The sequence below is a fragment of the Coturnix japonica genome, chromosome 20, assembly GCF_001577835.2.
Source record: "Coturnix japonica isolate 7356 chromosome 20, Coturnix japonica 2.1, whole genome shotgun sequence".
NCBI lineage: Eukaryota > Metazoa > Chordata > Aves > Galliformes > Phasianidae > Coturnix > Coturnix japonica.
Genome location: NC_029535.1, coordinates 6,807,534 through 6,832,967, shown reverse-complemented (window position 1 = coordinate 6,832,967; position 25,434 = coordinate 6,807,534). Strand labels below are relative to the sequence as shown.

Sequence of the window (25,434 nt, the reverse complement as noted above, 5' to 3'; positions counted from 1 at the left end):
TGAGGTTACAGTGCAGGGCACAGAACACTGCACCGACTGCATTTTCATTACTCACTGTTGTGGGTGGGCAGTTTCTGCAAGGGTGCAAAGTCTGGTTGGTGAAATAAGGGTGACAAGATGCTCCTACCCCTGGGTAAGAGCAGCGGGTGATGTGGAATGCTGGAACACAGATGTGCAGGCTGCTGGGGGGAGGAGGCTCTTGTGTGGCCATGCAGGGTGTGTGTGAGCTCTGGGACACAAACAGGAAAGGTGTTGGGTGCCAGCACTGCTCCCGGGGATGGGTGCGAGCTGCTCACTGTGCGTCCTCCAGCGTTCATGTCAGCTCTGCAGGCAGGGGAGGGACAAACGGACTGAGCGACCAAGGGGAAAGGAAAGGTCACATCCTGGGGGTCAATAACAGACCAGTGACGTGCAAGTCCCCTCGGGCAGACTTTTACCACCTTCCACTTCATACAAGACACATTTCAAATGCTCGTTAATTTACAGAAATTGCATTTTATAGAAAATATGATACAGTGAAATATAAAATGCACTAGGAGCATTTCAAAAACCGATAAGAGACGATCTTGCAGCCCAGTCTGCACCCTCTGAAACAAGGCCCACCCGCTGGCACAAGCTCTCTGCTTCTCACTCTCGCGCTCTCTCGGTGCATGCGCTCGCTCCCCCCGCCCCCCCCTTGGTTAACTCTTCGCATTCAACTTGAGAATGAATCAAGATATCAAAAAAGCGCGATTATCCCCTGGATAATCACCTTCTGGTACTGTGCACATTCTTGGATTTAAATGAAAATAGATCTAAGCACTTGTACAATTTGTAGCGAACCCACTGCAAAATCGTCTGCAGAATATAAAACACAGGTAATCCAAGATTTCATAGCACGTTAATTAAGTGGCTCATAATCCATTAAATGTGGTTTATATTACACATCCATGCAGTCTAAATCATTTTACAAACATTAGACAGAAACCCACTAGTCCAAATCAGTAAAGGAAAAATGTAATAAAAAAAGCTAATAACTATTTGTTATTGGTTAAACTGATCCTACATATAAACTAGGTAGTATGCTACCATTTATAATACTGATGTGGAGTTACGCCTGGATGCTGCAAAAACCTCTCGCTTGCTTGGCAATGCTCGAGCATATTAACCACAAGATACTGAACAGGCCCTCGTTGCACTTCTCCAAAAAGAAAAACAAACCCCAAACCAAAACATTTACTACAGATAGCAGTGCCTACCCATCGAATAGAACGGACACACGTTAGCTGAGTTACGTGACGGTGTTGAGCTTTGGCTACGGATGCTCCAAGGCATTCATGTTGGACTGGCTGAGCTCCATCCTTGTGGATGGCAGCGGTGCCCCCACACTCCTTGAGGTGGGGGAGCGGTCAGGGCCGTGGGACAGCACCACACAACCCCACTGGTATTTACATCGCTCTTGTGAGCCAAAACACGCCGATAGCATAAAAACAAACAAATGGGCCTTTGGTCAATTCACGATTTACTTGTAGGGTGTAGGCAAGGGCTGTTGGAGAGTTCTGTCGCGATAACCAAAGGCTTTATCAATGCTATAGTTCTATGCAGCTACATTGAGTGTGACCAGGTTACAGCAGAGCCCCTAGTCAGTATTTTGCATCTGATAACACTGAATTATATACAACATGATGACTGGTTCACCACCTGCTGAGGTTTAAAGATGGCTGTTAAGATTTCCACTCAAAATATAAGCCCAACCCCCCCCCCCCCCCCCCCCCCCAGAGTGAGTCACCCCCTAAAAACAAACAAACAAACAAATAACAACAACAACAAAAAAAGGCAAAAAAGAAAAGAAACAATAAATCTCCACAGTTCCTTTTTGTTAACTCCTTCCCAGCTAGAACTGGCTTAGGGTCACAGGGAGTGCTGCCCAGGATGGTTGTGTGTTTGTTTTCATCACTCCTGAGATTGAAGGGAATCTGATACATGCACCAAAAGGCACTTTCAAATATATATATATATTTTAAAAACAGTGCTTCTGTTCTAAGAAATTCAAGTTAAGACAGAGTGCCTTTCACTCTCTTTAGTCATAAAGCAGATAAACGAGCAATATCCCAGCTGACATTAAAAACAAAAACCAGAACCAAAACCAAAAACCTGCAGCAGAGACAAGTGTTCATGCGAGACAGCTCAATATCCTAACGAAAAAGAGAAACTGAAAAGGAAAGAAAAGGGAAAAAAATAATAAAAGAAACCTCCTAAATCACCACTAAAAATAACGATACAGTCAGCAGGGGATATTAATTAAAAAAGCTGCCACATCTGTACAGTTCTTGCTTCTGCATCGGCTCTTCCCGTTAATGTTGTCTGTGGGTTTGTTTTTAATTGTTTGTTTTTGTTTTTGTTTTCTTCTTCTCCTTCTTCTATTTGTTTTGTTGTTTTTTTTTCTTCTTTTTAAATAAGTGAGGTCAGTTCAATCCTCCTCTCCTCCTCCATACATGTCTGCCAGCTTCTTGAAGCGCGGCCCCCAGTCGTTCAGGTAGTCGTAGTCCTGGTCCCCGGAACTGGAGGAGTTGAGGGAACTGACAGAGCCAGCGGTGGAGCCGCTGCCCTCGTAGTCAAAGACCAGCAGTGAGTCGTATGGGGGGGCTGTGGGGTCGTTGTCTGCTGCACGCAGGCCCTGGAGAGGTACAGGGATGTGTCAGTGTCTGCCATAGCAATGGGGAAGGGTGGAAGGAGGTGTGGGTGCAAAGCTAAGGGCTTGTGGTCATAACACAACGGATTGCTTTCCTGCTGCCTAGCACCAAGAAATGTAGAGTGGAATAGAGTTCTCTGGGCTCAGAGTGGGGAGATGCAGTGTGTCCCACTGCACAAACAACCAGGGCATGAGGTCACAGAATCATGAAGGTAGGAAAGACCACTGAGATTATCTGGTCCAATAATCAACCCATGCCTGTGACTGCTCCAGACCACGTTCCTCACTGCCAAATCCCCTTTTCTTGAACACCTACAAGGACAGTGACCCCACCACTCCCTGGGCAGCCAGTGCCAGTCCCTGACTACTCTTTCAGAGAAGAAATGTTTCTTAACATCCAACCTGACCGTCCCATGGCACAACTTAAGGCCGTCACCTCTTGTCCTATCACTGTAACCTGCCAGCAGAGGCTGAGCCCCACCTCACCCCAACCTCCTTGCAGGAGCTGTAGAGAGGGATGAAGTCTCCTCTGAGCCTCCTCTTCTTCAACTCAGTTCCCTCGTATACAAGAGAGAACCTTCCTGTGCACAAATGTGTGTGAATGTGAGTGTGAAGGACAGGAAGGAGCAAAAAAAGAGAGAATTTTAAAGATGAGAAGGAGACAAAACACAGCAGGAAATTGATATAATAACAGAACTAAATCGCTCTAACATTTATTTCTTTTGATTCATGGAAAGAATGGTGTTTTTTTTTGTCTCAGGGGAAATAATGCATTGATTGGCTTGTAACCAGTCAATCGCTCATTTTAAAACTAAAAAATGAGATGAGAAATGCTAAATGAATAGATGTTTGTACCAGTAGGTAAAGGAGCAATAATCTAACATAAAATAAAGGAAGATCTGGTCAGAGATGAATGTGCTCTGCAAACTCTTTGAGGCCTGAGCAATATGAAGCTCACTAGAAGATGCAAACTGGTCCAACTGGTTAATTGCAAGTTCAGAAGCCACAAATGGTGCTCTGATGTTAGGCAAAGCATTTGTCTCCCTGGCCACATTGTGAGAGAACATCCAGCCAATGTTTATACTGACAGCAACTACATCACTCAGAGCAATGAAACAGGGCAGGATCAGGTCACAGAATCATTAAGGTTGGAAAAGACCATCAAGTTCAGCCCCACCCCATCCCACCGTGCCCACGAAACCAAATCCCTCAGTGCCACATCTCCAAATTTCTTGATCACCACCAGGGATGGTGACACTTCCCTGCTGCAATGCCTTCCTGAGTGCTGAGAAGCAAGGCATTTTTGATATCCACAGACAAGAAATCCTGGGCTTTTTGTTTGTACTTTGGCTTTCTGTACCCACGGCATCTTTCTTAGGCCAACTCCTGCTTCCTTTGCTCATGGGAATCCTTCCCCTGGTTCTAATTAGGCACTTCATGTGAGGAATAGCATCACTTGCTCATTAATAGAGCCAGGATAGCAATGCACAGCTGGTGCAGGCTGCTTAAGCTTTTAATATGTGATACAGGACACCCTGAAGAAGATACCTCATTTATGAAGTCACCAATATCCCCAGGATGGGGGATTACTGGTCTTATAGGATACTGTGGTTCAGCACCAATCGGTCTCTCATCCACCCTTCGGACTCCAGGTGCCTTGTTCAGCACGTGATCCATGGTCTCTGGCTGCTGGAGCTGGCTTAAGTCGTAATCCTGTGACAAACGGAAAGGCACGAAGTGAAACCAAGGGCTTTTCCTTCAGATCAGTTACTCTCCTGACATCGCAGGAACATACAATGAAGCTGAAGGGTTTAATCCTTTCTCAGCTGACGTTCAACGCCAGATCTCATCCCTGGGTATGTGGCATCTCTCTCTCTCTAAATTACAGGCAAACCTAACTTCTGAGTAGCTCATTAAATTGACTGCCTAAGAGTGTATCTTAAAACATAAGTTAAATCAAATATTTAAATACTTTTTGAATATTTAACACAGTCTCAAAATCTTTGGGATAAAAAATCAGCTTTGGTTTGCATATGGATAGATGCATGCATTACTTTTGGGTGAAATTCAGAATATAATGGGAAGACAGAGCCTTGGTTGACATGTTATTCCAATTACATTTGTACAGAAGTAAAAACATTAAAATATGCGCTGCATTTATGCATGTAGGTCTTTTAAAGTAATTATGTTCTTTCTGCTTGTGAAAAATCCCAGCAGAGTAGGTTTCTTTCAAGGAATAAGAACCAGGTAATATTTCATTAAAAATGTATTCATGGAGGTAATGGTGTTTTGCTGCTCTTCCTCTGCTGTTATTTTTAACGATTCCTTTCTGAAATATTTAAGCCCACAGTGCAGTTGCCTGAAACCAGATACTCAGCTAGTTTGGATGTTTATAACAGTACTTTGTTCTGCTGGTAAAACTATTCTTGTGCTCAGATGGGGATGACTGAGTCTCCAGGAGCAATATTTATAAATAACTTGTCAGTGATGAGAGAAAAGAAATGTTACTTGTGAGGGGTGTTTTTTTTTGCTGAGTAAGAACTTTGCAAGTTTTGGGCAAAGTCCCTGACCCGATCCCTGTTAAGTGGTGCAGTCATATTGTTTGCTTGAGCAACTTATCACAGGCCCTTCGCTTCCATTAGGTGGGGATCAAACAGTGTCCCAAAACAAGGAAGCCAATAAAGCTGCCTGGGTATAAACGAGCAGGAACACAACCCACAACAAGGAGTACAGGACTGCAAGGGATGGAGATTCTGCTGTTTTTGATAGATTGCTGCTCTTGGCTCCTCTCACCTGATCTTCTTCTCCACCGCCCTCCTCGTCGTACTTCAGGATGTTGTCCCTCACGTCATCCTCGGGGTCAATGAGAAGCTGCTTGGTGTGCCGCTCCTTCTCCCGGCGCTTCATCCACACCACAAACAGCAGCACCATGGCTGCAAGAGCAGAGGGGCCGGGTGAGCAGTGCTGCATGGCAGGGTATTGGCACCTCCTCGCCCCTCACCTGCACCCAGAGCCTGTCCTGCTTCATGCAACCACATGGAGAGGAACTCAATGCCTACTACTACTAGAGCAGTAGTTCCATTTTACAAAGACAAAGCTTACACTGATGGTAGAGGCTAATGTTTCAAATCATCTCCAGTGCAAGAATCCTCTGCACATATCAGCATGTGCTGAGCAAATGTTGAATGAATTGCATATGGTGTGACTTACAATGTAGACTTCAGACCACAGTGAGTTTGTGGGAGAAACTTCACTGGCTGTTAGTAAGAGGAATAAAATATAATAGGTCATGTAATCCAATTTGGGCTCATTCAAATTCTTCTTTGCTAAGCGAATTAAGTTTTCTAAACTTCTGAAATCACATCAGATGGGATGTTAGCTTGTGCATTCAGCACATGCCAAAGGCAGGGATGAATGGACAGTGGAGGTGGGAACATGTGGCACAGATCCACCTCACCTGGGCTGACCTCAGCCATGCAGACAACAGAAAGCAAACCCAAGTAGGATGGACGATCCCAAGCTTTCGTTGTGAAGGAGAACAAACAGCCAGTGCCTCCCACCAACTCGTGTTCTGCATGGCTTTCCTTCCCTTTGCAGTGCAGACCACAGGGGTTGGGGTGGGCAGCCCAGCTGGCAGCTCCACTGCAGAGAGAGATGGGTCAAGAGGATGTGTGCTTTCCCTCTCAGCACGGTGGTGTTTATACCCAACAGGAATTCAGTGAAGTGAGCAAAAGAGGATGGACAGCTAATTACTGCCATTGTGTGCCAATTGGCTGCCATCCTTTCCTGCTAGCTAACAGAATTGTTTTCAGATAGTGCTTATCCTGCATCTATTCAAGAGAGAAAAATGAAAAGGGAAGAAAATGTAACTCTTATCTGCAATATAAAACCTCAGCTGTTTAGCAGACTATTGAAGTCCTTTTCTCGTCTTTCCTTTTCAAGTCTCTCACAACAAGATACCTGCCTAGTCCACAAAGACAATATTATAATGGTTACCAGTGTTTTGGGTTTTTTTTTTCCTTTTTTTTTTTTTTTTTTTAATGCTACTTTTTCATGCACTTGTGGAAAAAAACCTGTACCATTAACACCTTTACAGAAAGCTTGGAAAAAAACCCAAGACCTTCAAAGTGTCAATAGCGGATGTAGTGCACTCTCCTTCCTTTTATTCACTCTGTAGAAATGGGAAGCGCTATTACTGCTGTTAGACCCATTTTCACTCTGCATGTAGTTTTTCTTGAAATCTATTGTCTTCACTCTTCACGATTTTTTATTGCCTTGCTCTTCTCCTAACTGTGTTATTTGTGCAGCTAATACATCAGGTATTAGGAAGAAGAAAAACCCTTTGAGCAAAGGTAAAGACAGAAACTTCCTTCACCTGAGCACCCTCAGACCTGTCCCCTCACTGCTTCTTTCTTTTCAAGCCATCAAACTTTGACCCTCTGACTCTAAAATGGACAAACAGAGCACACACAAAAACATCCATCTGCCTTTTTGCGGGCTCTTGTTCAGAGGTCACGATATAAAATAGATACAAAGGAGGCAAAACACCAGAAGGAGGTAGCCGAAAAACTCCGCTCGTTGCAAATTACATTTCTCATCACTGATGCAGTGCTTTGCAGCTCTCAATGATTAAAAAAAAGTCAATTAGAATTACAATGAATGGAAAAATAAGCTTTTGTAATAAAACCCGTAATTTAAAAAGGGATAATGTATCTGAAAATGAAAAGAAGAATCTCTCGAATCAAATGTCCTTCAGCTGATGTTAATTTCAGTCAATAAGATTTTCAACTCTTTGAGTCGTATTTTAGCACTGGTTTTAAATGAGAGCAGCAGAAGGAAGTTGTGTGTTTTATCACCTCGGGGACCTGTGGTGCAGACTCTTCCTGTGTCCCCATCCTCTATGAACTCAGCATCAGGAACCAGTCTGTCATGGGGTGGTGAAGCCCACAGGTGCTTGCAATCACAGCCGATGTGTGTAGTGAAGGGGACAGCATCAAACATTTCACTGCTGGGACCACACACCCAAAGAAGGTCAGAATGGGCACATCGTAGCTGTGTGTGGAGATGTTTGTACCTGCTTGGATGCTCTGCATGAGGAATGGGGATGGCACAGCCAATGGCTTTGCTGCTCCCTCTCCAAACTGACAGGGCAAATCAATTACATTGCTGCATATTCCACTGCTGGCCCAGGAGGGTGGATATTTGCCCAAAGATGACCCACTCTCTTAATGTACCATGTCATAACTGCATTAGGTGACATTTGTAGCATACGTTGCTCTGTCTGTTCTCTGTTTAAACACATTGGGGGTAAAAATTAAATGTGATTTAGCACCGCAATTCCCATTAGCTTTAATGGGAGCCCCATGGTTTCATCCTGTGTTTCTTGATGAATATTTACCTCATTGTTCATTTCAGCACTCATTTTTATCTATCCCTACTGTGCCAACTCCTGCTTGAAGTTATAATGATATCATTTTTATTTTAAAATGTGTGCACACATGGTTATTGGCAATGCTCATGAAAATCCGGGACTAATGGCATTGCCGGGCAATTGAGATGGATGTGTCTCTGTGTTATCTTACATCACCCCCAGCCCAAGTGCCCCCCGCAAAGTAGAGATTCTTCCTTTGCAAACACTCAAAACTGACCTTGCTTCTCCAGTCCATTGCAATTTTACAAGCAATGAGATTAACTACCACTGCTTTTTTCTCTTTGGATTAAAGAACTGGAAGATCACAGCTGTGTACTGGCTCTGGCAGGGGCCAGACATAACCAGTGTATCTGGAACTGGGAACCAGTACATCCGCAGCCAGACAGAGACAGGCAGTGACCCCAGAGCTGTGGAGCACTCTGCTATAGGATTTGAGACAAGCTATCCAACTCCTTTTTTGCCAAACATGGAGAATCAGATCATACTCCCAACCTACAGGATGTTGTCAGATGTAATGAGTATTTGTAAAGCTACTGGAAGCCTTAAAAAGGAATGTCTGAAGTGTGCAGCCCATGCTTGCCCTGCTGACATTGCAGTAAAGGAGATTTGAATGCACACATGCCAGTCACCACCCACAGCCCAAAGCTCACGGCTCAGTCCTTTGCACAGAGCTTGTATGGCTCATTAGGAAATAAAGCATTTAATGGGACAAACGAGAGCTTGGTGGGAAATGTGATATCCCTCGGTGGTGTCACCCCTGCGGTACTCACTTAGTAAGATAATGATGCAGATCAGGATGGCGATGATGGCTCCCGTGCCCAGTCCTGCAGCAGCCACCGCCCCAATGGTGGTGCAGTCACCGTTCTCGTCACACGGGCACACCTTCACTTTGATGATGGACGTGTTGTACAAGGGGGGGTTTCCTGAGTCCGTCACAATGATTGGCACATCGTACACACCGGCTTCCAGGTACATGATCCGTAAACTAAGCTGGGCATAATCACCTGGAGCAACCAAGGCAGACAGATGTGTGGCAGACATGGACAGCCATGGCTCACAAAGCCATGCCCACCCTCCTTGGGGGATTTGGGAAGCCTAAACCCCATCCACGACTTACTCAGTTGTGTCAATCCTTCTCAAGTTCCCTCCCATTGGGTACCATGGTGGTGGGGTCGAGCCTCAAATCACACGGGCACAGGCCACTCAGTGTTAGGGACCAGCTCTGAAGGCAAAACCAGCTTTTGGGCTCCATGTTTTCAATCCTCTGCTGAAACTACTACTAATCAGAGGAGCAATTAGGGCCAATTGTGGTTGTATGCTGCAATATAAAAACCTTTCACATACTGGTAATCTTCACACTTACCTAGCCCTCCTGGTTCTATGGTAAATTAAAAGGCTGCCTTTATGCAATTATGGTCAGAGAAATGAACATTGATCCTGATTGTGGCTTATGACAATTACACTGGAACATAAGGAAGACTGATAATAGCTCTTTTCCCCTTGGCCATTATGGATGATTTATACTCTGTTCAGTACTGATAACCGTTCATAATTATGAACTGCATCAAAAAAAGCCAAGTGCCAAGGCTCTTAGAGTTATGCTGCAGGTCTGATACAAATCATTTCTGATTAACTATCTTGTCTATAATATCAGCCATAATGTGCTTTAAAAAATAAAAATCAGATAAAAAAGTCAGAAAGTTTGGAAGTTCGAAACTGCATGTGGCCTCATTAGTGAATCAGAGTCCAAATGTCCTTAGGATTGCCTGCCCCATTTACCATTCAGTCGTGTTATGGTCCAGTTCTTCCTCACCGCAGATGGCACACTTGGCAGCTCGAAGACAAAGGGCCCAACGTTTGGATCGATGTCAGCATCTGCGGCTGTTATATTGATGACATTCAGGTTCGGCTTTTCACAGATCTGTGCTTCCTTTGGCAGCAGCTCAGGAGCATTATCGTTGATGTCGATTAGGTAGATCTGCAGAGTGCCAGTGCCGCTGGCTGGGGGTATACCTGAGCAGAACAAGAACTGATGCCCATCACTTGGGAAGCAGAAGATACGATACAGTGAACCATCCCCACTCTGCCTACCAATTTCAATAAACCAGGATTTTCTCCCTCCCTCCTTGGACCTTATCAGGGACATACTGCACATTCACGGTCCCTTGCTTTAAGAGGCATTATTAAAACTTCCCCAAGCCTCATAATGGTGCTGTTTTTCACTCCTGCAGAACGTGGAGGTTCAGCTCTGCAGATTTGTAGCCTACAGCAATGTCTTTAGTCAAATGCTAAAAATACAAGGAGGTGATGCCAGGCTGTTAGTGCAAATTCTGGTAACTGCTGTTTTGAAGAAGAAAAACCATCTGAAAAGACAGCTAAAAGGAGGAAGAAAAGGGCATGGAAGGAAAACATAAACAAATAGAGTAATACTTCGGCTAGCATTTGCAGTAGCACTTTCTAGCCAGTTTGTAGATTTGCAGACTATTACAGTGCTCCAAAGAAAGCCCAACTCTATAACCCATTCCACAGCCAGTCCAAGCTTTAGCGAAGGGTCCCTGTTCAAAGCCTACAGTGAGAGCCAATCATCACCAAATGTGAGGGGCTGCTCCTAATCCATGGCAGCAACAGTATGTCCCCGTGTACAGTTCTTCAGGCCTGGAGGACCACTTGTCCCAGCCACCAGGGGTGGCACAGCACAGCAACAGCCTTGGTCCTCCAGCCTCTTGCTGATGATGAGCCAGGTATGCCTGACTGTGGCCCAGCTACACAAAGCGATACCCTGCCTAGCAGTGACCAGCTTCTCCAGAAATAGTGTGGTATTTCTAATTTCTACCCCCATGCACACATCCAACAGCTCTGCTCAGGCTTCCCTTCTCAGGTAGCTTTGCTTCAGCAATTCTTTACATTCTGGATACAAAGCTACACAAACCTTCCCTTCACTAGCCTTTCAGGTGTTGTTTCTGCATCTATGGGCTTTCCTGTCTACATTCTTTCCCATTTCTGCTTCTTTTTCCTGTAAGGGAACCTTAAACTCTGGAGGAGCCTTGGAAATCCTTCTTTCATGACTCCCACGTAAGTTCTTCAATGACTGATCTCACCCTTTCATCTTGAAGGCACTGGGTAGGCCTCCCTTTAAAACAATGTCTTTGATCGGCCTTTAAAGCTTCTGGAGAGACAGACAGCTCATCAGGATACCAGCACTGAACATGAAAACAGAATTCTGGGACCAAGCAAAGTGATTGCACTGTTTTCATGTTACCTATTTGCTGGGATAAATGAAGGGTCTAAGCTCCTCCACAACTTCTGAGGTAGGCTGAATGCAAACCAGCTGTCCTGAGGGACACTGCCTTGCATGCAGCTGAAATACTCTGCAATCACTTCACGTGCAAATGCAGTTTTGCATGGTGTGGGGGTGTTACTGTGCCCAGGTTCCTTTTATTTTTGGTTCTCTGTGCACCTGAGTTCAGTTTAGTGGTAAACTCAGGAGAAACGGAAATTGAAATTTTCATATCCGAGTATTGCAAACCATGCAACATTTCATATAATTTCAGCTGTCCTATGTGGAGAGAGAAGGTTCTGATGCACTACAAAGGCTCCTCACACTTTGTGCCCAGGAGATGTAAACTAGAACAGAACACACTTCAGTGGAGAAATGGATCCATTGCCTGAAGTTAAGACTGGAACAGCAATAAGAGTATTAAAAAAAAAGAGGGGAATGTGCAACTCTTGCATCTACATTAAACTGCTGTATTCCAAGGAGTATTTGGCTAAACTACTTCTTTATAATATATTGAAAATAGCAAAAAGAAATTAAGGAAACAAGATGCTGTTGCTTCAAGAAAGAAAGAAAGAGAAATCCTCACCAAAAAACCCCAACCCAGAGCCTTTCTTTGATGAGCACATGAAACCAGAGAAGCTGGGGGAAATATGAAGAGTCTATTAGTCTAGATGAAACTTTTGATGTTATCCTAAGCACTCTAGACAGAATTTTAAATAAGGTGTTGCTTTATGTGCATTTTAACATCTGCAATATACCAGTGATAGATTAATTTTTCAGAATACAGAGATTTATCTAGGTCCTCACTTTCTGAGTTTCTGAATGATGGATGTGGAGGTTCTGACGCATCAGTGCCAAAGCCAAGGAAAGGGGTTAACTTCAGATCATGTTGTACTAAGTGCCCTGGATTTGCAAGGTCAGATGGAGAGGATTAGTTTGATGGGTTCAAGCTGTACCACTGCTTTTGCACATAGCCTTAGACAGCTCGTTTGATCCATTTTGCCCTGGGAATTTTGCAGATAAATGCTCCCAGAGGTCCTTGTGCTGTTCTGGATTTCTCTGCCCTGGATGCTTCATAGAGGGGAAGCTTCAGATGTATCAGTGCAGGTGGCCCTACCACTGATGGCACAAAGCAGGGGCAAAATTGGCTGTGTGGTACTTCTGCTTAGCATTCAAACTCTTCAAGTCTGCCTTGTTCCTGTGACCCAAGATGCAATGACTGAAGTGAAATTGGAAAACCCACAGTAAGCAAGTTTTATATAGCCCTGCAAGCATCACCATATCTACTTAAGACAGACGTGGCACTGTTCAGCCTAAGGGCTAACACAGAAACCATCCTGAGAGCACCCACCGTGTCTAAACAATACACCAAGTCCAAACTGAATTCTGTTACTTAAGAGTAGCTCAGGTTTGGTGTGAGCACCCAGCACCCCGCAGGGGGAAACTGAAGGTGGGAGAGGGAAGAGGCAGCAGTGGTGCTGACCTAGAGTGAGTCTGGCACTGAGGTTCACAGTTAATTTGGCTGAAAGCACTGTGTGATCTTTAATGAGTAGAGGAGGGCAAGCCACGATTTCTCTGTGAGAAGATCTGTGCTGGCTTCAGTAACTTTGATAATAAAGTACACGAGGATCCAGATGCTCTGATGGTGGCTGGACATCTCAGAAATCATAACGGACAGAGATTAGCTCTGATGACAGACAGACACCTTTCATGAAGGCCAACGCAATTCAATGGAGTTTTAATACCCTCTTGCCATCCCCTGCAATTATTTCTGGCTTCCTGATGGAAGGCTTCCTGGATGCTCTGATCAGTGCCATTGGGACAATTACCAGGACCGGTGTGTTCAGCAGCCCTTGGAGATCACATCCCTTTGATATTTTTTTAAGTTCAGGCTACACCGCTACAGTGAACTCCCCAAATCGATTTTCCATTTGCCCTCCCTTTCCCTTAATAACACTCTCCGTATACTGTGCACATTTAATTTACTCCAGCAATTTCCCATCCCACTTTCACATTTTTGACCATAAAAACCTGGGAAAAAGATAACTTATACTGACAACTCTGTCAGGGCATCATTTCTCTTAATGCATCACATTAGAGTCTTATTGAAGCATGAACAATGTGAAGCCTGGGCTCACCATTGTCAGCCGCCAAGAATGTGGCCTCGTAGACATTATTCTTAATGTAGTCTGACTCTCGATCAAGGACAGCAGCAGTAGTGATCTGACCATTTGTGGCATTAATGTTCAGCCAGTTTGCAGGATCTGACAGCTTAGAGTATCTACAGAGAAAGGAAATAAATACATGGCAGTCTTTTCACTGACATACCCTTAATATTGCTTGAAATAAGGTTTTTCTGGACTCCTGACCCATGATTCAAAGGACCTTTGGATAAGCGGTTTTGTTTACAAACAAAACACTAATTGAGTAGCTGGTTTTTGACCTCTACAATTATTCAATTTGTCTATTTCTTTCCTTTTTAAGTTTTTTTTTTCTCCCCCCCCCCCCCGCCCCATTAAAGTGCCATTTACACGTCAGCTTCCTGTTATTGGGAGCTCTTTAGTCCAAGGATTCTGCAGCCAAGAGTAAATGGGGTATGCAATGATCACTGCATACATATGCCTGATCTAGGGGCAGATTTCTGCCCTCTTCTGTATTAGGTCAACTCAGCCCCAGTCTGTTTAGGTCTTATATGGCCAGCTACGAACATGCTCTAGGCAAAGATTTTCCACGTTCTCCAGACTTTTTCACCTGCTTGTTTTCTTGCTTCTCTTCTCTTCCTGGCTATGGATTTCTGCCTCTGTTTTATAGAGCTTGAGTTGTGGTTAAACTCGAAGCTAATAAATGGCCATGCTATAAAGCACTGAAATGAGCAAACAAAAGCTGAGCTTATTTCACGGGGAGCTCAGACCCGCTGACAGTTTGATATCAATTTTTTGTCTTGAGATACACAAGCAGGAGAACAACTGGCTGCTGGTGAATATCCCTTTCCAGAAATGGGCTGCCTGAAGATGAAACTCAAAGCAAAACTTGAGCTGCGTGAATCCATGTGAGCAGGAAAGCAACGGCACAGTTGCACGAGTCCCTGCCAAAGGAAAGAATTACATTTTATGGAGCTAGACCCTTTGGGATGCTTTCATTTCTTTTTAATATCATTGCTGTAAGTCTCTTGCCCTTGCACAGCTAAATGACCAGGGATCCAGCCTGGCCCTGTGAATGTGTCTGTGGCTAATGAGGATAACCTGAGGTGTGACACTGGCCATGCCAAGCTGTGCCTGCATGGAGATGCTCCCGCTTTCTTATCTTGTATTTGTAAAACCTCACTTTATTAAAGACTATTTGGAGACAGGCTTTGAAAACAGTGTGCAAGGCAACAGCAGCTGGAACAGCTCTCTGGGAACTGCTCACCATGGATTCATAAGCTTAGCTTTTAGGGTACCTTTTTTTCCTAATTTACCATTGACAGTGGTGAAGGAAGAAAAGATACCTTTGCATGGCTACAGGACTGTAACAACACCTCACTGCTTCCTTGGCATCAAGCTACCCTGAAGAAAAGGCAGTAAAAGAGATTGTACCTGTGCTGGGAAGCAAAGTGCTCTGCGATTCACAGAATGTGTGACCTGGGAGCCCCAGGGAAAAGTACTTTTGCTGTTCTTATTTACAGCAAACCTTACAAACCCTGCACAGGCACTGTGCGACCACATGAAGGGCTCAGCAGAGACAGTCCTCCCCCCAGAATGGCAGATGTTGTTTTTGGGGATGAGAGCATTCAGCCACAAACAAACTGCTCTCTCCTCTGAAGAACCAGCCTTGCCAGGCATGTCAGGGAAACAAAGGCCCTTCCAAGACCAGTATTTCAAAATGAATAGGAGAAAAACTGGCTTGTTAGTTTGGAGGGTCTCTCTCCTTAGCAGCTGCAATACCTGTCTAAAGACAACAAGAACAAGGCAGTGAATAAACAATCATTCTCTAGACCAGACAGCGCTGTGCCAGGTGAAATACTGCACGCTCTTCCTGACATAAAATGTCAACACTGATGGAGGTTTATGTGGCCTCTGCTGTGGTCACACAAAGTGCTCGTGCTTTGCCAAAAACACCACAGTCCTTACAGCCTGGGATCAAAAAAGAAACTTCTGTGTGTGGGATTTAGCAGCTCATGGGGTGTTCTGCAAGCACCAAACGGAGGCTGCAAGCACCTGCCAGGTCTTGCAATGCTACCACATCCATTAGCTCATGAATTAGACTTCAGCTGCTGCTGAAATTCCCCATGCAGACCCGAGCTCCAACCTTACTGCCTGCTCTCCCACCTTACTGCCTGCTGCATGAAGCGATCGGGATCTACGGCTGAAAAGGTGGTGAGGACCGTCCCCGTGGGCACTCCTTCCTCCAGCCTGATTAGCTTGTGGTTTGTTGGGAAGTACGGAGCCTCGTTGACATCCGTAACTGAAATGGTGACTCCTGCTGTCGACTGGAAGGACATCTGGATTCCGCTGGCCAGGGGAGCTTGGTTGGATACCATCACTGTCAGCATGAACGCTCTGTTCATCTCGTAGTCGACTGCCTGAAACAAACAAGCAAGCAAGAATAGAGCCAAGCAGGGAATAACTCCTACCTTCTGGCTGAAAGCTGCAAGATTTAGAAGGCAGATGATATCAAAGTCATTGTGTCATCTCATTTCCTTCTGAGCACGGTTCTTCTGAAGGGGTAAATCCAGACCAGCTTCGGTCCAGCAAGGATTTGGTCTTCCAGTATTTCAAGGGCCAAATAGTTAAAAAAACAACCACAAAGTAAAAATTGCAGCCACCAGGGAGGATTTGCCCTGTGCTTGGTTCCAACACAAAGTAGTTTCCAAACCAAAAGCTACCGGTGTTAGTTTAGCATTGAAGAATGAACAAACCCACCGAGGGTTTGATATAAATGCAACAGGCAGAGCCTGCTCAGAACCGTTCTATTTGCATTCACAGCTGCTGACTGAGTAGCCAGGGCAGCCTGTGTGGATCCATGAGCCTGAAGTGCTCTCACTTTTCCTATTTAGTAACATCATAAGCAAAGGTTCAGCCTCAAGGAACAGCACCTGGTCAGCTCTGGAGGTTGAGTGTGTGCTTGCACAGATGTTCTTTGGGTGCTCATAGATCCCTGTGTACATGCATGTGAAGATGCTGTGTCTAAGCAGCCAGAAGGAGTGAAGGGCTTTGCTGGCATAACTGACCAAGCAAAAGCAATATAATAGTTTCCTATCCATCCCACTAATTACTATGACGGAAGTTGCTAATCATCTACCAGGGAGTTGAGTTATGCAACATCACACCTCTGCAGTGTATGCATGTAACAATTCTTGCTCACAGCTCAGTGCTGAGTCGGCATGGCACAACCTCGCTGGTGTAAAATGCCACAGCTCCATTGACTTTGGTACAGCCACACAGATTTACATCAGCCAGAGCTGGCTTCTGTGGTCTGTTTAAAATACAGCATTGTCAGGAGAGAAATCCAACCAGAGGAGACTACAACAGAGAAACAAATTTCAGGGGCAAAAGGTAAAAGAGTGGAATCTCTATTCGATTGAAGTGCAAATGCTCCTACTGCTAAATGGTTTCCTGACAGGCAGGGCCAACATTTAATAAATAAAAGGAAGCACAAAGATTCCCAGTACACCCACCAGCACTGACTCACGGACTTCTGCTGCATTCAAATTAGATGGATGGTAAAAGTTCTCATTCAAACACTATTTGAGGTCTCAAAACAATTTGACTAATACAGTTCCTCAATTCCTTACACGCACCTATAATTCATGTTCCTCCATTCTGTACTTTTTCACCTGCTGCCTGTTTGCTAACCTTGTCCTGAACAGGAGCACCCTATCACTGCAGAAGCTCCCAGTGCTGGGGGTGGCTCTGAACAGCACTGGGGGCAGATGCAGGAATGGGTTCCTTGTTTAATGGTGCATCGGACACACACTGATGGCACACAGATCTACTGAATCAGGGTCTTTTAAATCTTCTTTTTTCTTTTTCTTTTTTTTTCCTTTAAATCTGTGGAGCTGCTCACTCACCTGCTGTGCTTCTTTCCTGGGAGCTCCAAAACCAGGGATGCAGAAATGTAGCACAGGTACAGGATTCACCCCGTAACACCCACCTCACAGGCTGTCCCAGATTCATGCTTTAGTCTCTAAAACACCAGCCTGCAGTTCCTGCACCTTCCCTTCCTTCACAAACACCTCCTGCGCAGACGCAGCAGAGTGAAGCCGAGGGCTTGCCACGTGTCCCCCTTTACTCAAGGTACTTTTAACTAAAGAGAACAAATCTGCCTTATGTTATTGTTGAGGCAAATAATAACTGCAGCTTCAGAAGCATCTCCATAATAAATTCACAGCTCTGATCCATGCAGAGTTTATAATAACATTTCACTCAGCCAGCTGCCACAGGGCAGCCACTGCTGCTCCTGGAGATTGTCTCCAGATTCTGCGATGTCTCAGCTGTGTAAGAAGTTGCTCTCTCCCCTTGATCAAGGCTTCCTTTGAAGATTAGGGTCTGGTTATGGAAATGGTTTGGAAAAGGCATGAACAGAAAAAGGAAATGTTATGCTTCTGGTGATCGGACCGGAGTGGCAGATGCAGCTTTACCGAGAGCAGCTGCAGAATGGCCATCCTGAGCTCCATCTGAACTCCAAAGGGCTTCTGGTTTGGATTCTCTACAACATCCCCTTCTCTGCACTGTCTGTAATTGCTATAGCCCAGATGCAAACCCCTTTCCTTACGATGAGGAGTTATGTATAACCAGCCTAAAGAGCCACATGAAAAATCCAGCCATGTAGGATCTGTACATAAAAGGTTCATTACTTGAATTAATTTGTTACCTGTGTTTTCAACCTCTACCAGGCATCAAACCAGCAAGAGCCTGCTGCTGTGCTACGAAGAACAAGTGCTAACTGGCCACCCAGTTCGGTGCTCACACACTCCCCTAGCCTTTAAGCATATTCACTTATTAACCAAGAACAAAATCTTTCAAAGAAGTTGGAATCCTAAGAGCCTTCCCTTCTTCACCATGAAAATTTAATCACAAGCAATTTCACTCATTCTCCTTGCTGAAAATACACCAAAAAAGCCTCGCAGGCTTGATAAGGGTAAGAAACTCTGGGCGCCCAAGAGGATAAGGTAAGGTTATATACGGAAGACATTCAATGCAATTTCAAGCTTTGAGCTCAGCTTGACAAGATAGGATTTTCATGTGGTTCTTTGCATTGTGATCACTGTGGGTTACGCAGCAGTGCAAAGTCAACACCAGCATCTATGGTGTCTTGACAAATCTGCCCTGCTTTTTGCTTGCATGTTCTGAATAAAGGATGGTTCATTATGCAAAAATCCTTGCGTAGCAGAGATGATCTTGTAAATCCCTGCTCTTCACTCTGACGTGGCCTTAAACTACAGCCATGACACTCCACTAGATTAAGAGCTCCTCTCTTGCTTTCAGTCAGAGTGTTGGCATTTGAATTTCAGACTGGCTGTCGATATCAACACAGGTTAAATAGTCCCATTTTACTTTGTGGAATGTTCCTTGTTTAGGCAGAAAATACAGACATACGCATACTGGTATACTTAAATGCATAAATGTGTCCGTACACATGTGCATCTAGAACTACTGCTAAGCTTCTAGAGGTTGAGCAGCATTGCACCAGATAAGCTGTCAAATGTCATTACAGAGCAATAAAGGGCGATAAATACGAGGACCCTGCTGAAATATCATCTAGCAGGTAAGATGATGTCTTCATTAAAGTTTCAGCAAAGTGGCATCTGCAGACACACATGCATAGCCCAGGGCCACAGAACATGACAAGCTTGCAAGCTCACATGCTTCCACCAGCATTAACTCACTGCCATTCAAAGAATCACAGAATGGCCTGTGTTGAAAAGGACCATAATGATCATCTAGTTTCAACCCCCTTGCCATATGCAGGGCTGCCAACCAACAGACCAGGCTGCCCAGAGTCACATCCAGCCTGGCCCTGAATGCCTCCAGGGATGGGGCATCCACAGCCTCCCTGGGCATCATTTTTTTCTAATATCCAAACTGTAAATACTAAGGATGACTGCATCTTGTTAGCTACAAGGGAGTGGGGCTTTATTTTTTCAACACAGAGGTATTCCTTAATCAGCTTGCTCTTTAAACATAGGTGCTCCATCCTAAGTAGTTGATTAAAACTTTCTGTCTGAGCAGGCCAGACTTCTCAGAAGTCTTTGTTCATGCCAGCACATATTATCCATTTCAGATGCAGCACACAGTGCGTGCAGTGCAAGCTCCCAGAGATCACAGCAGCCTATTCATGATGCCTTCATTTTCATGGCAGTCAGTGGCAGCATCCATAGGCATCTTTTCTGGGAAGAGATTCAGTGAATGCTGAATGAATGAACCCAGTAGTTTCTGACTGTGTGTAATTACTGCAGGAGCATTCATTGCCTGGGCTGCTGGTCTCAGGGAGTGGGGAGTGAACTCTCAAGCAATGATAGAGGCATGTTCTCTGGAGGCAAGAAGGGAAACAGATTTTGACACTTGTCAAGGATTTGGGCTCTCCTAATGTTGATGGCAATGTATATAGGAAAGAGGTAGTGAAAATTTACAGTCTTATTTCTCAGAGTCATTGGATAAGATCCACTGATGATCTAACATGTGGAAGCAGCCTTCACTTAGGATGTGGTTCACACTCCTTGTTTATTGCCTGACTTCAGGAAAATTTCTGCAACCATTTTTTGCTAAGCAACTCAGAGGAAAATCCCACTACTTTTCTTCTGTTACCAGGAAATTCATTCCTCCTGAAATCTCTCCTGCACTCCTTGCAGATCAGTTGGCTGATCCCCTGCAGTGAAATATCACCCCCTATTCACAGGCTCAAAAAGAAGAAGGTGCAGCCTTTGCCCAAGGTGACAGACAGAGCAAGACTGGGCTGTCCTGACACCAGCCCCACAGCCAGAGCTCAAAAGGATTGGGTCAGGCTCTGATGTGGGCAGCTGACCTCGGCATGTGAGAGTTTATGAGAGCCTACAGTGGGAGAAACCCAGAATCACTGTCATAGCTTGAAGTATTCAGGATGCTCACACAGCAAGTGGGAAAACAACATATTGAAGCACTCATACTCCCAGGTAGAGAGGGCATGAAATAACTGCAGTCTTTGGGCAATCCTTTTGGCCTTAGTGAGCTTAAAGGATGAGAAATATGGCTTTACTTTGGCTTCCCACTTACCTTGACCACAGTTACCATTCCCTCATTGGTGACGGGGTCTGTCCGGATGGTGAAGTGGCCAGAGGGGTCCCCGCTGATGATGCGGTAGATGGCATTCCAGTTGGGGGAGTGAGGCTGGTCCCTGTCCATCACTGTCAAATTTGCAACCACAACCTCCACTCTGTTCTCAGGAACTTCCCCCGAATACTGCAAATAAAAGACAGAAGCAGTCACAGATGGGACTATTAGTTGGCTCTCATGGCTACGTCCTCACTCCCTTTAAACAGCACACAGACACATCCCTCAGTCCCATGGCGAGGATCACGGGGTTGCTTGTTGTGAGTGACTCTTCTTACTTCTGCTGTTCATATTTCCCCAAACCCTTTGAAATCCAGATTCACTTTTTGGCCCAAACGAGAGGAAAGTCACTCTCACCCACCCACTGCCCACATATCAGCAAGTGCCCAAGGAAAACCAGAAATGTTCCTGATACTCTCATTCTATGGAGCAATCAGACAGTTAATGTCAACAGCAGGTAAAAACGCCAGGTTAAAATGTGCCATTTTTATGAAGACTATGTCCCTTTAAAATAAGGTATTTTGCCTCCCTCAAATTTCAGTGATAGCATTTTATTCCATCTTCAGAGGATTTCTTTTCTTTCATTCTTGCACTTGATTTGATTTTGTCTCATTATTTAAAGCGTTTCTTGTGATTTTGCCACTGCCCTTCCTGGTGCTTAATGCTCTCATTTAGAGCTGATTTTCATGGAGCACGTCCAGTTCAGGCATATCCTGATGCATTAGCTGCATTCCCTCTGCTTTCCAGGCCTTGATTTATCATATGGCTGATCAGGGATCCTGGCCTCTGAAAACTTCCAGTATATGGAGCTCAGAAGCTGCCAGTAAGACACATTCCCAAATTTTCACATGTGCTCATCTCTTAACATTGCCTATTATCAGCACTTGCAAATCAACACTCTGATTGACATATGGCAAATTAAACACTGGAGAAATGATAGGAGCTGGCTCTGAGTCTGCAAGTCAAAGCCTGGCCCCGAACTGCAGGAGCAGAGCACTCTGAAAATCTGGCCTTTGGTGTGCACAAATGCCAGGTTATGTAAATGATAATAAATCATTCCTTTGTAAGCACAAGAGTCCCTTCTCAGTACTAACTCATACACATCCATCGGCGCCCTTGAGCGTGCTTATGTTTACTGTATATTATTCCACTACTGCCATCAAAAATATTCAATCTGCCCTATGTTAATGTAAATCTAAATTTGCTCTTTAGTGGTATCTTGAATGGCATTTTTCCCTCTTTACTGGTACACACCTGTCCTAAACAAGTTTTCATTAGTGAATGCAGATGGTATTTCTTTCCAGACATGATGAGTGGTGGGGAAGAACAGTGGGATGCTGAGAGTAGATTCTAGTTCCAGCACACGCTATAGATCTTTTCTCTTTATTTCCCTCAGTTTCACTCATTCTTTACGCATTCTCTTGCTCAATTTGAAATCTCTGTGGCACACAGCTTAAACAGGGGAAATATATGGAAATTTATCAAAAGCCTTTTGAAAAATCCATTAGATTATGTCATATGTACACTCCTATTACCAATTTTGTCTGAAACCTACTCAAAAGAACTCAAGATTACTTTAGCAGGACTGTCTCCTACTAAATCTATGGTAGTTATTGCCTGTTACATTACTTTAATGTTGTATGGCATGCCAGCAATGACAAGCTGATGAGCTCCCACTCTCTTTGAGGAGATGACAGCACTGCTAACATCATGGGATCGTATCTGTTGCAATTTCAAAGGATTTAAGCATGTTGTGCATCTATCGCCAATCTCTGACCTTGGATCACAGTTTTGCCCACTACCGCCAAGCTTATGCCACACAAAACCAAACAGGATTAAGAGAAAGCTATCAACCGTACTTAAGACATCAACAAGGACTGGTTTTGCAGGCTGCTTAACACCTTCAGCAGATAATCCAGGTGTTGCCAATGAGTTTGGATGTCTGGGCAAATACCATACAATAACCAACAGATTTTACAGCCATGACAACATCTGCTTTTGGCCTGCAGTGATATAGTTTACAATAAGGCATGTTTTTAAAATAGGAGGTATATCAAAAATCTTGAGTACACAAACATATCTCAATGTAAAGCCTGAAGGAGGATCATAATCCTCCACAATGCTTTCTATTAGGGTAAAACTCAAAGTGTTCTGCATATGCTGAGCAATCCAGGAGCAGACTCAGTTGTCGACACCTACTAGGCATATCTGGGAAATGATTTAGTCCTGTGCAGCTCTAAGGGTAAATACTGTCCACACGTTTATATAGGCACATATTCTTCTGATGAGAACAATCACTACACTAGGATCAAAGGACCCATTCGAAGCTATGCAGGTGAAGAGGCAAATATTAGAGGGCTGCACCACAAAGATGAGAACAACTTTTACAAGCTTTGGATCAGCAGCCACTGGGAATCAAAAATGTAGCTCATGTTTCCTCCTTACACTCTCCCACTATCATTAGTATAAGTAAATGCTGTAACATGTATTGCCTACAACTGTCTTTACTTTTAGTAAAATGAAGAAATGACATTATATGGCATCTGCAAAAGGAATGATGGCAACTCAGAGCTACACACACTTCTTTAACATCATTCTCTCCCTACTTGGGAGTAATTCCAGATAGTGAACAATGCTATCTTTCACTGTGCTGCTTTACAGCATTCCCACTGCTGTACATTTTCTTTCATAAGATTACAATTGATTTTCAAATAAGGAGAAGCATATCACCTCAAACAAGGTAAAACAATGGGCAACACGAGAGCTGCTAGAGTAAACATAAGATTGATAAAACACTGCTTGACCTATACTTGTAGCATTTACTCGTATTCCCCTGTAATTCATTTAGCTTCACTTTCAATTGTTGCATTTGAAGTCCTTAATTTCCAGAGTGCTTTTCTGAGACCATTCAGAAAGACTTCTATAGCTGATTGTTGTACACTCTGCTTCCCTTCTGAGATAAGAATTTGTTCTGAACTCGGCATGTTTTTAAGTTCTTCAGTTCTGTACGGTTTCTTTTTTCCCTCCTTCTCTCCATAAATGCACGTGCTGGCAAAAGCCCTTTTCTTATTCCTCTAGAGCTGGCCTGTCTGAAGTCATGTCTTACTGGAAAGGTAATAATTCATTCTGATTTTCCGGTTGCATCAGATTCTACCAAAATTGTTTAATCCCAGAGTTTGTCTTTTGTCTCATCCAGCGCTTGACAGCATATAAACACGCAGACAAATATCACTCAGGAGGAGTCAAGGATTGATGTGGGGGACAAATGATGAATTCACACACCGTCTTGACTGTGTGCTATAAATCTGGAGTCTGGACTGTGAAGCCATGCACAGCAGAGTAAAACCAATTAGCTCATTGCAGCCACTCCTAGGGAGGTGTTCAATTGAAACAGATGGATATGGAGATAATTATTCAGGCTTTCTTCTAAATGGAATCCCTTTTTTCTAGTGTGCTTGCCTTTTCCTAGCTGTTTTCAATAAAAAGCTGTGAAAGCTTTTTATGTGAGAGTGAAGCCAGGGAACCCAACACCCAGAGTTGCATGCCAGGCTGAGTTTGCCACCATACACTATGCAACATAATCCCACTGCAAGCCAAATGTTTACCTTTTCCACATGCTGTTTAACAAAGATGCTTGAATGCACACAAATTAATAAACAACTACAGTCTTGCTGCAGCCATCTATGTACAATGGAAAAAAAAAAAAAAGCAAAAATCTCCTAATAAATCATTAATTGTGATGTGCCTGCCCAATTGCAGTGTGGAAAGAAGCAAATGCCATCCTAATTGATCGCTTCTTATTCCATCGTTACAGGCCTGCATTTTTTACTGTGGGGGCTGAGAAAGCCCAGAGGTGTAAAAAACCTCTACACTGTACTCTGCGTATCCGTCAATGTGATATTTAGATCAATAATCTTCTTTTCTTCCTTTTACTCCTACTACCGGTGATTTAGCTTTTCTTTCTAGAAGCCTAATTGCTGTTTTCCTAAGCCTCACTATCAGTTCTCCGACCTTTAATTTCCACTATTGTTCGCTGTATGGATGACTGTATGAGGTCTGCAGGTTGTCCCACCACATGGTCGCACCCGACCATCAGTTTCTATGACAGCAATACACAGAACTCCAGGTTCTTGCTCCACCTCTGCTGCTGTACATCAGAGACCATGAATGTGCTTGAATCTCTGTGCTGTAATGAAGTGACCTGACACGCGGTTGTCCATATTCTGCATGCAGATCAGATTTTGAAATGTGAATTTCTTAATTCCATTTCATTAACGAACTAGTCTTGTGTGCTCCTGAATGATGATCATCCTCCAAGCCCTGATGTCTGTGAGCTGTATGGAAGCAGCTCACTGTGCCCAGCTCTGCATTACCCAGGCAGCAGCTCCTGCGCCACACCATCCCTGTGTTCACTTGGGTCTGCTCCACAACCAATCCATGCACACACTGACTGCTTCAGATTCTTATATGCCATGTGGCAAATGCTTCCCCAAACATCACCTATGAAGCCTGACACACTCCTGCCAGCTCACAGCTCTGCTCCGCTGCTGTGAGGCCCAGCTGTCACAGAGCTTGTTCTAAAACCAAGTTGCTTGGGCTGCAGGCATGGCTCGCTGTGGGCCATCCAGCTTCATCCAGCCAAGTGCATGCACTTGGCTCAACAACTTGGGAAGGATCTGCCTCCATGGTTGGCAGTTTGTGACACTGAAATACCCCCACACCTGTAGAGGAGCTCTCAGAGCTGCAGGTAAGGCTTTGGGCTATATCC

General features: G+C 44.3%; 1 protein-coding gene across 1 annotated transcript in view; it reads right to left on the bottom strand.

The window, feature by feature from the left end:
- Nucleotides 1-1,974: 1,974 nt before the first annotated feature.
- Nucleotides 1,975-25,434, bottom strand: part of CDH4 (cadherin 4) — a 408,741-nt gene continuing 385,281 nt past the window's right edge. The window contains exons 9-16 of the mRNA XM_015881672.1: nt 20,610-20,795; nt 15,687-15,940; nt 13,518-13,660; nt 9,882-10,115; nt 8,873-9,106; nt 5,465-5,604; nt 4,220-4,384; nt 1,975-2,656 (exon numbers count right to left, since the gene is read on the bottom strand). Of these exons, the coding sequence (XP_015737158.1) occupies nt 2,450-2,656; nt 4,220-4,384; nt 5,465-5,604; nt 8,873-9,106; nt 9,882-10,115; nt 13,518-13,660; nt 15,687-15,940; nt 20,610-20,795 (1,563 nt within the window). The 3' untranslated portion in view covers nt 1,975-2,449. The remainder of the gene's footprint in view (nt 2,657-4,219; nt 4,385-5,464; nt 5,605-8,872; nt 9,107-9,881; nt 10,116-13,517; nt 13,661-15,686; nt 15,941-20,609; nt 20,796-25,434) is intronic.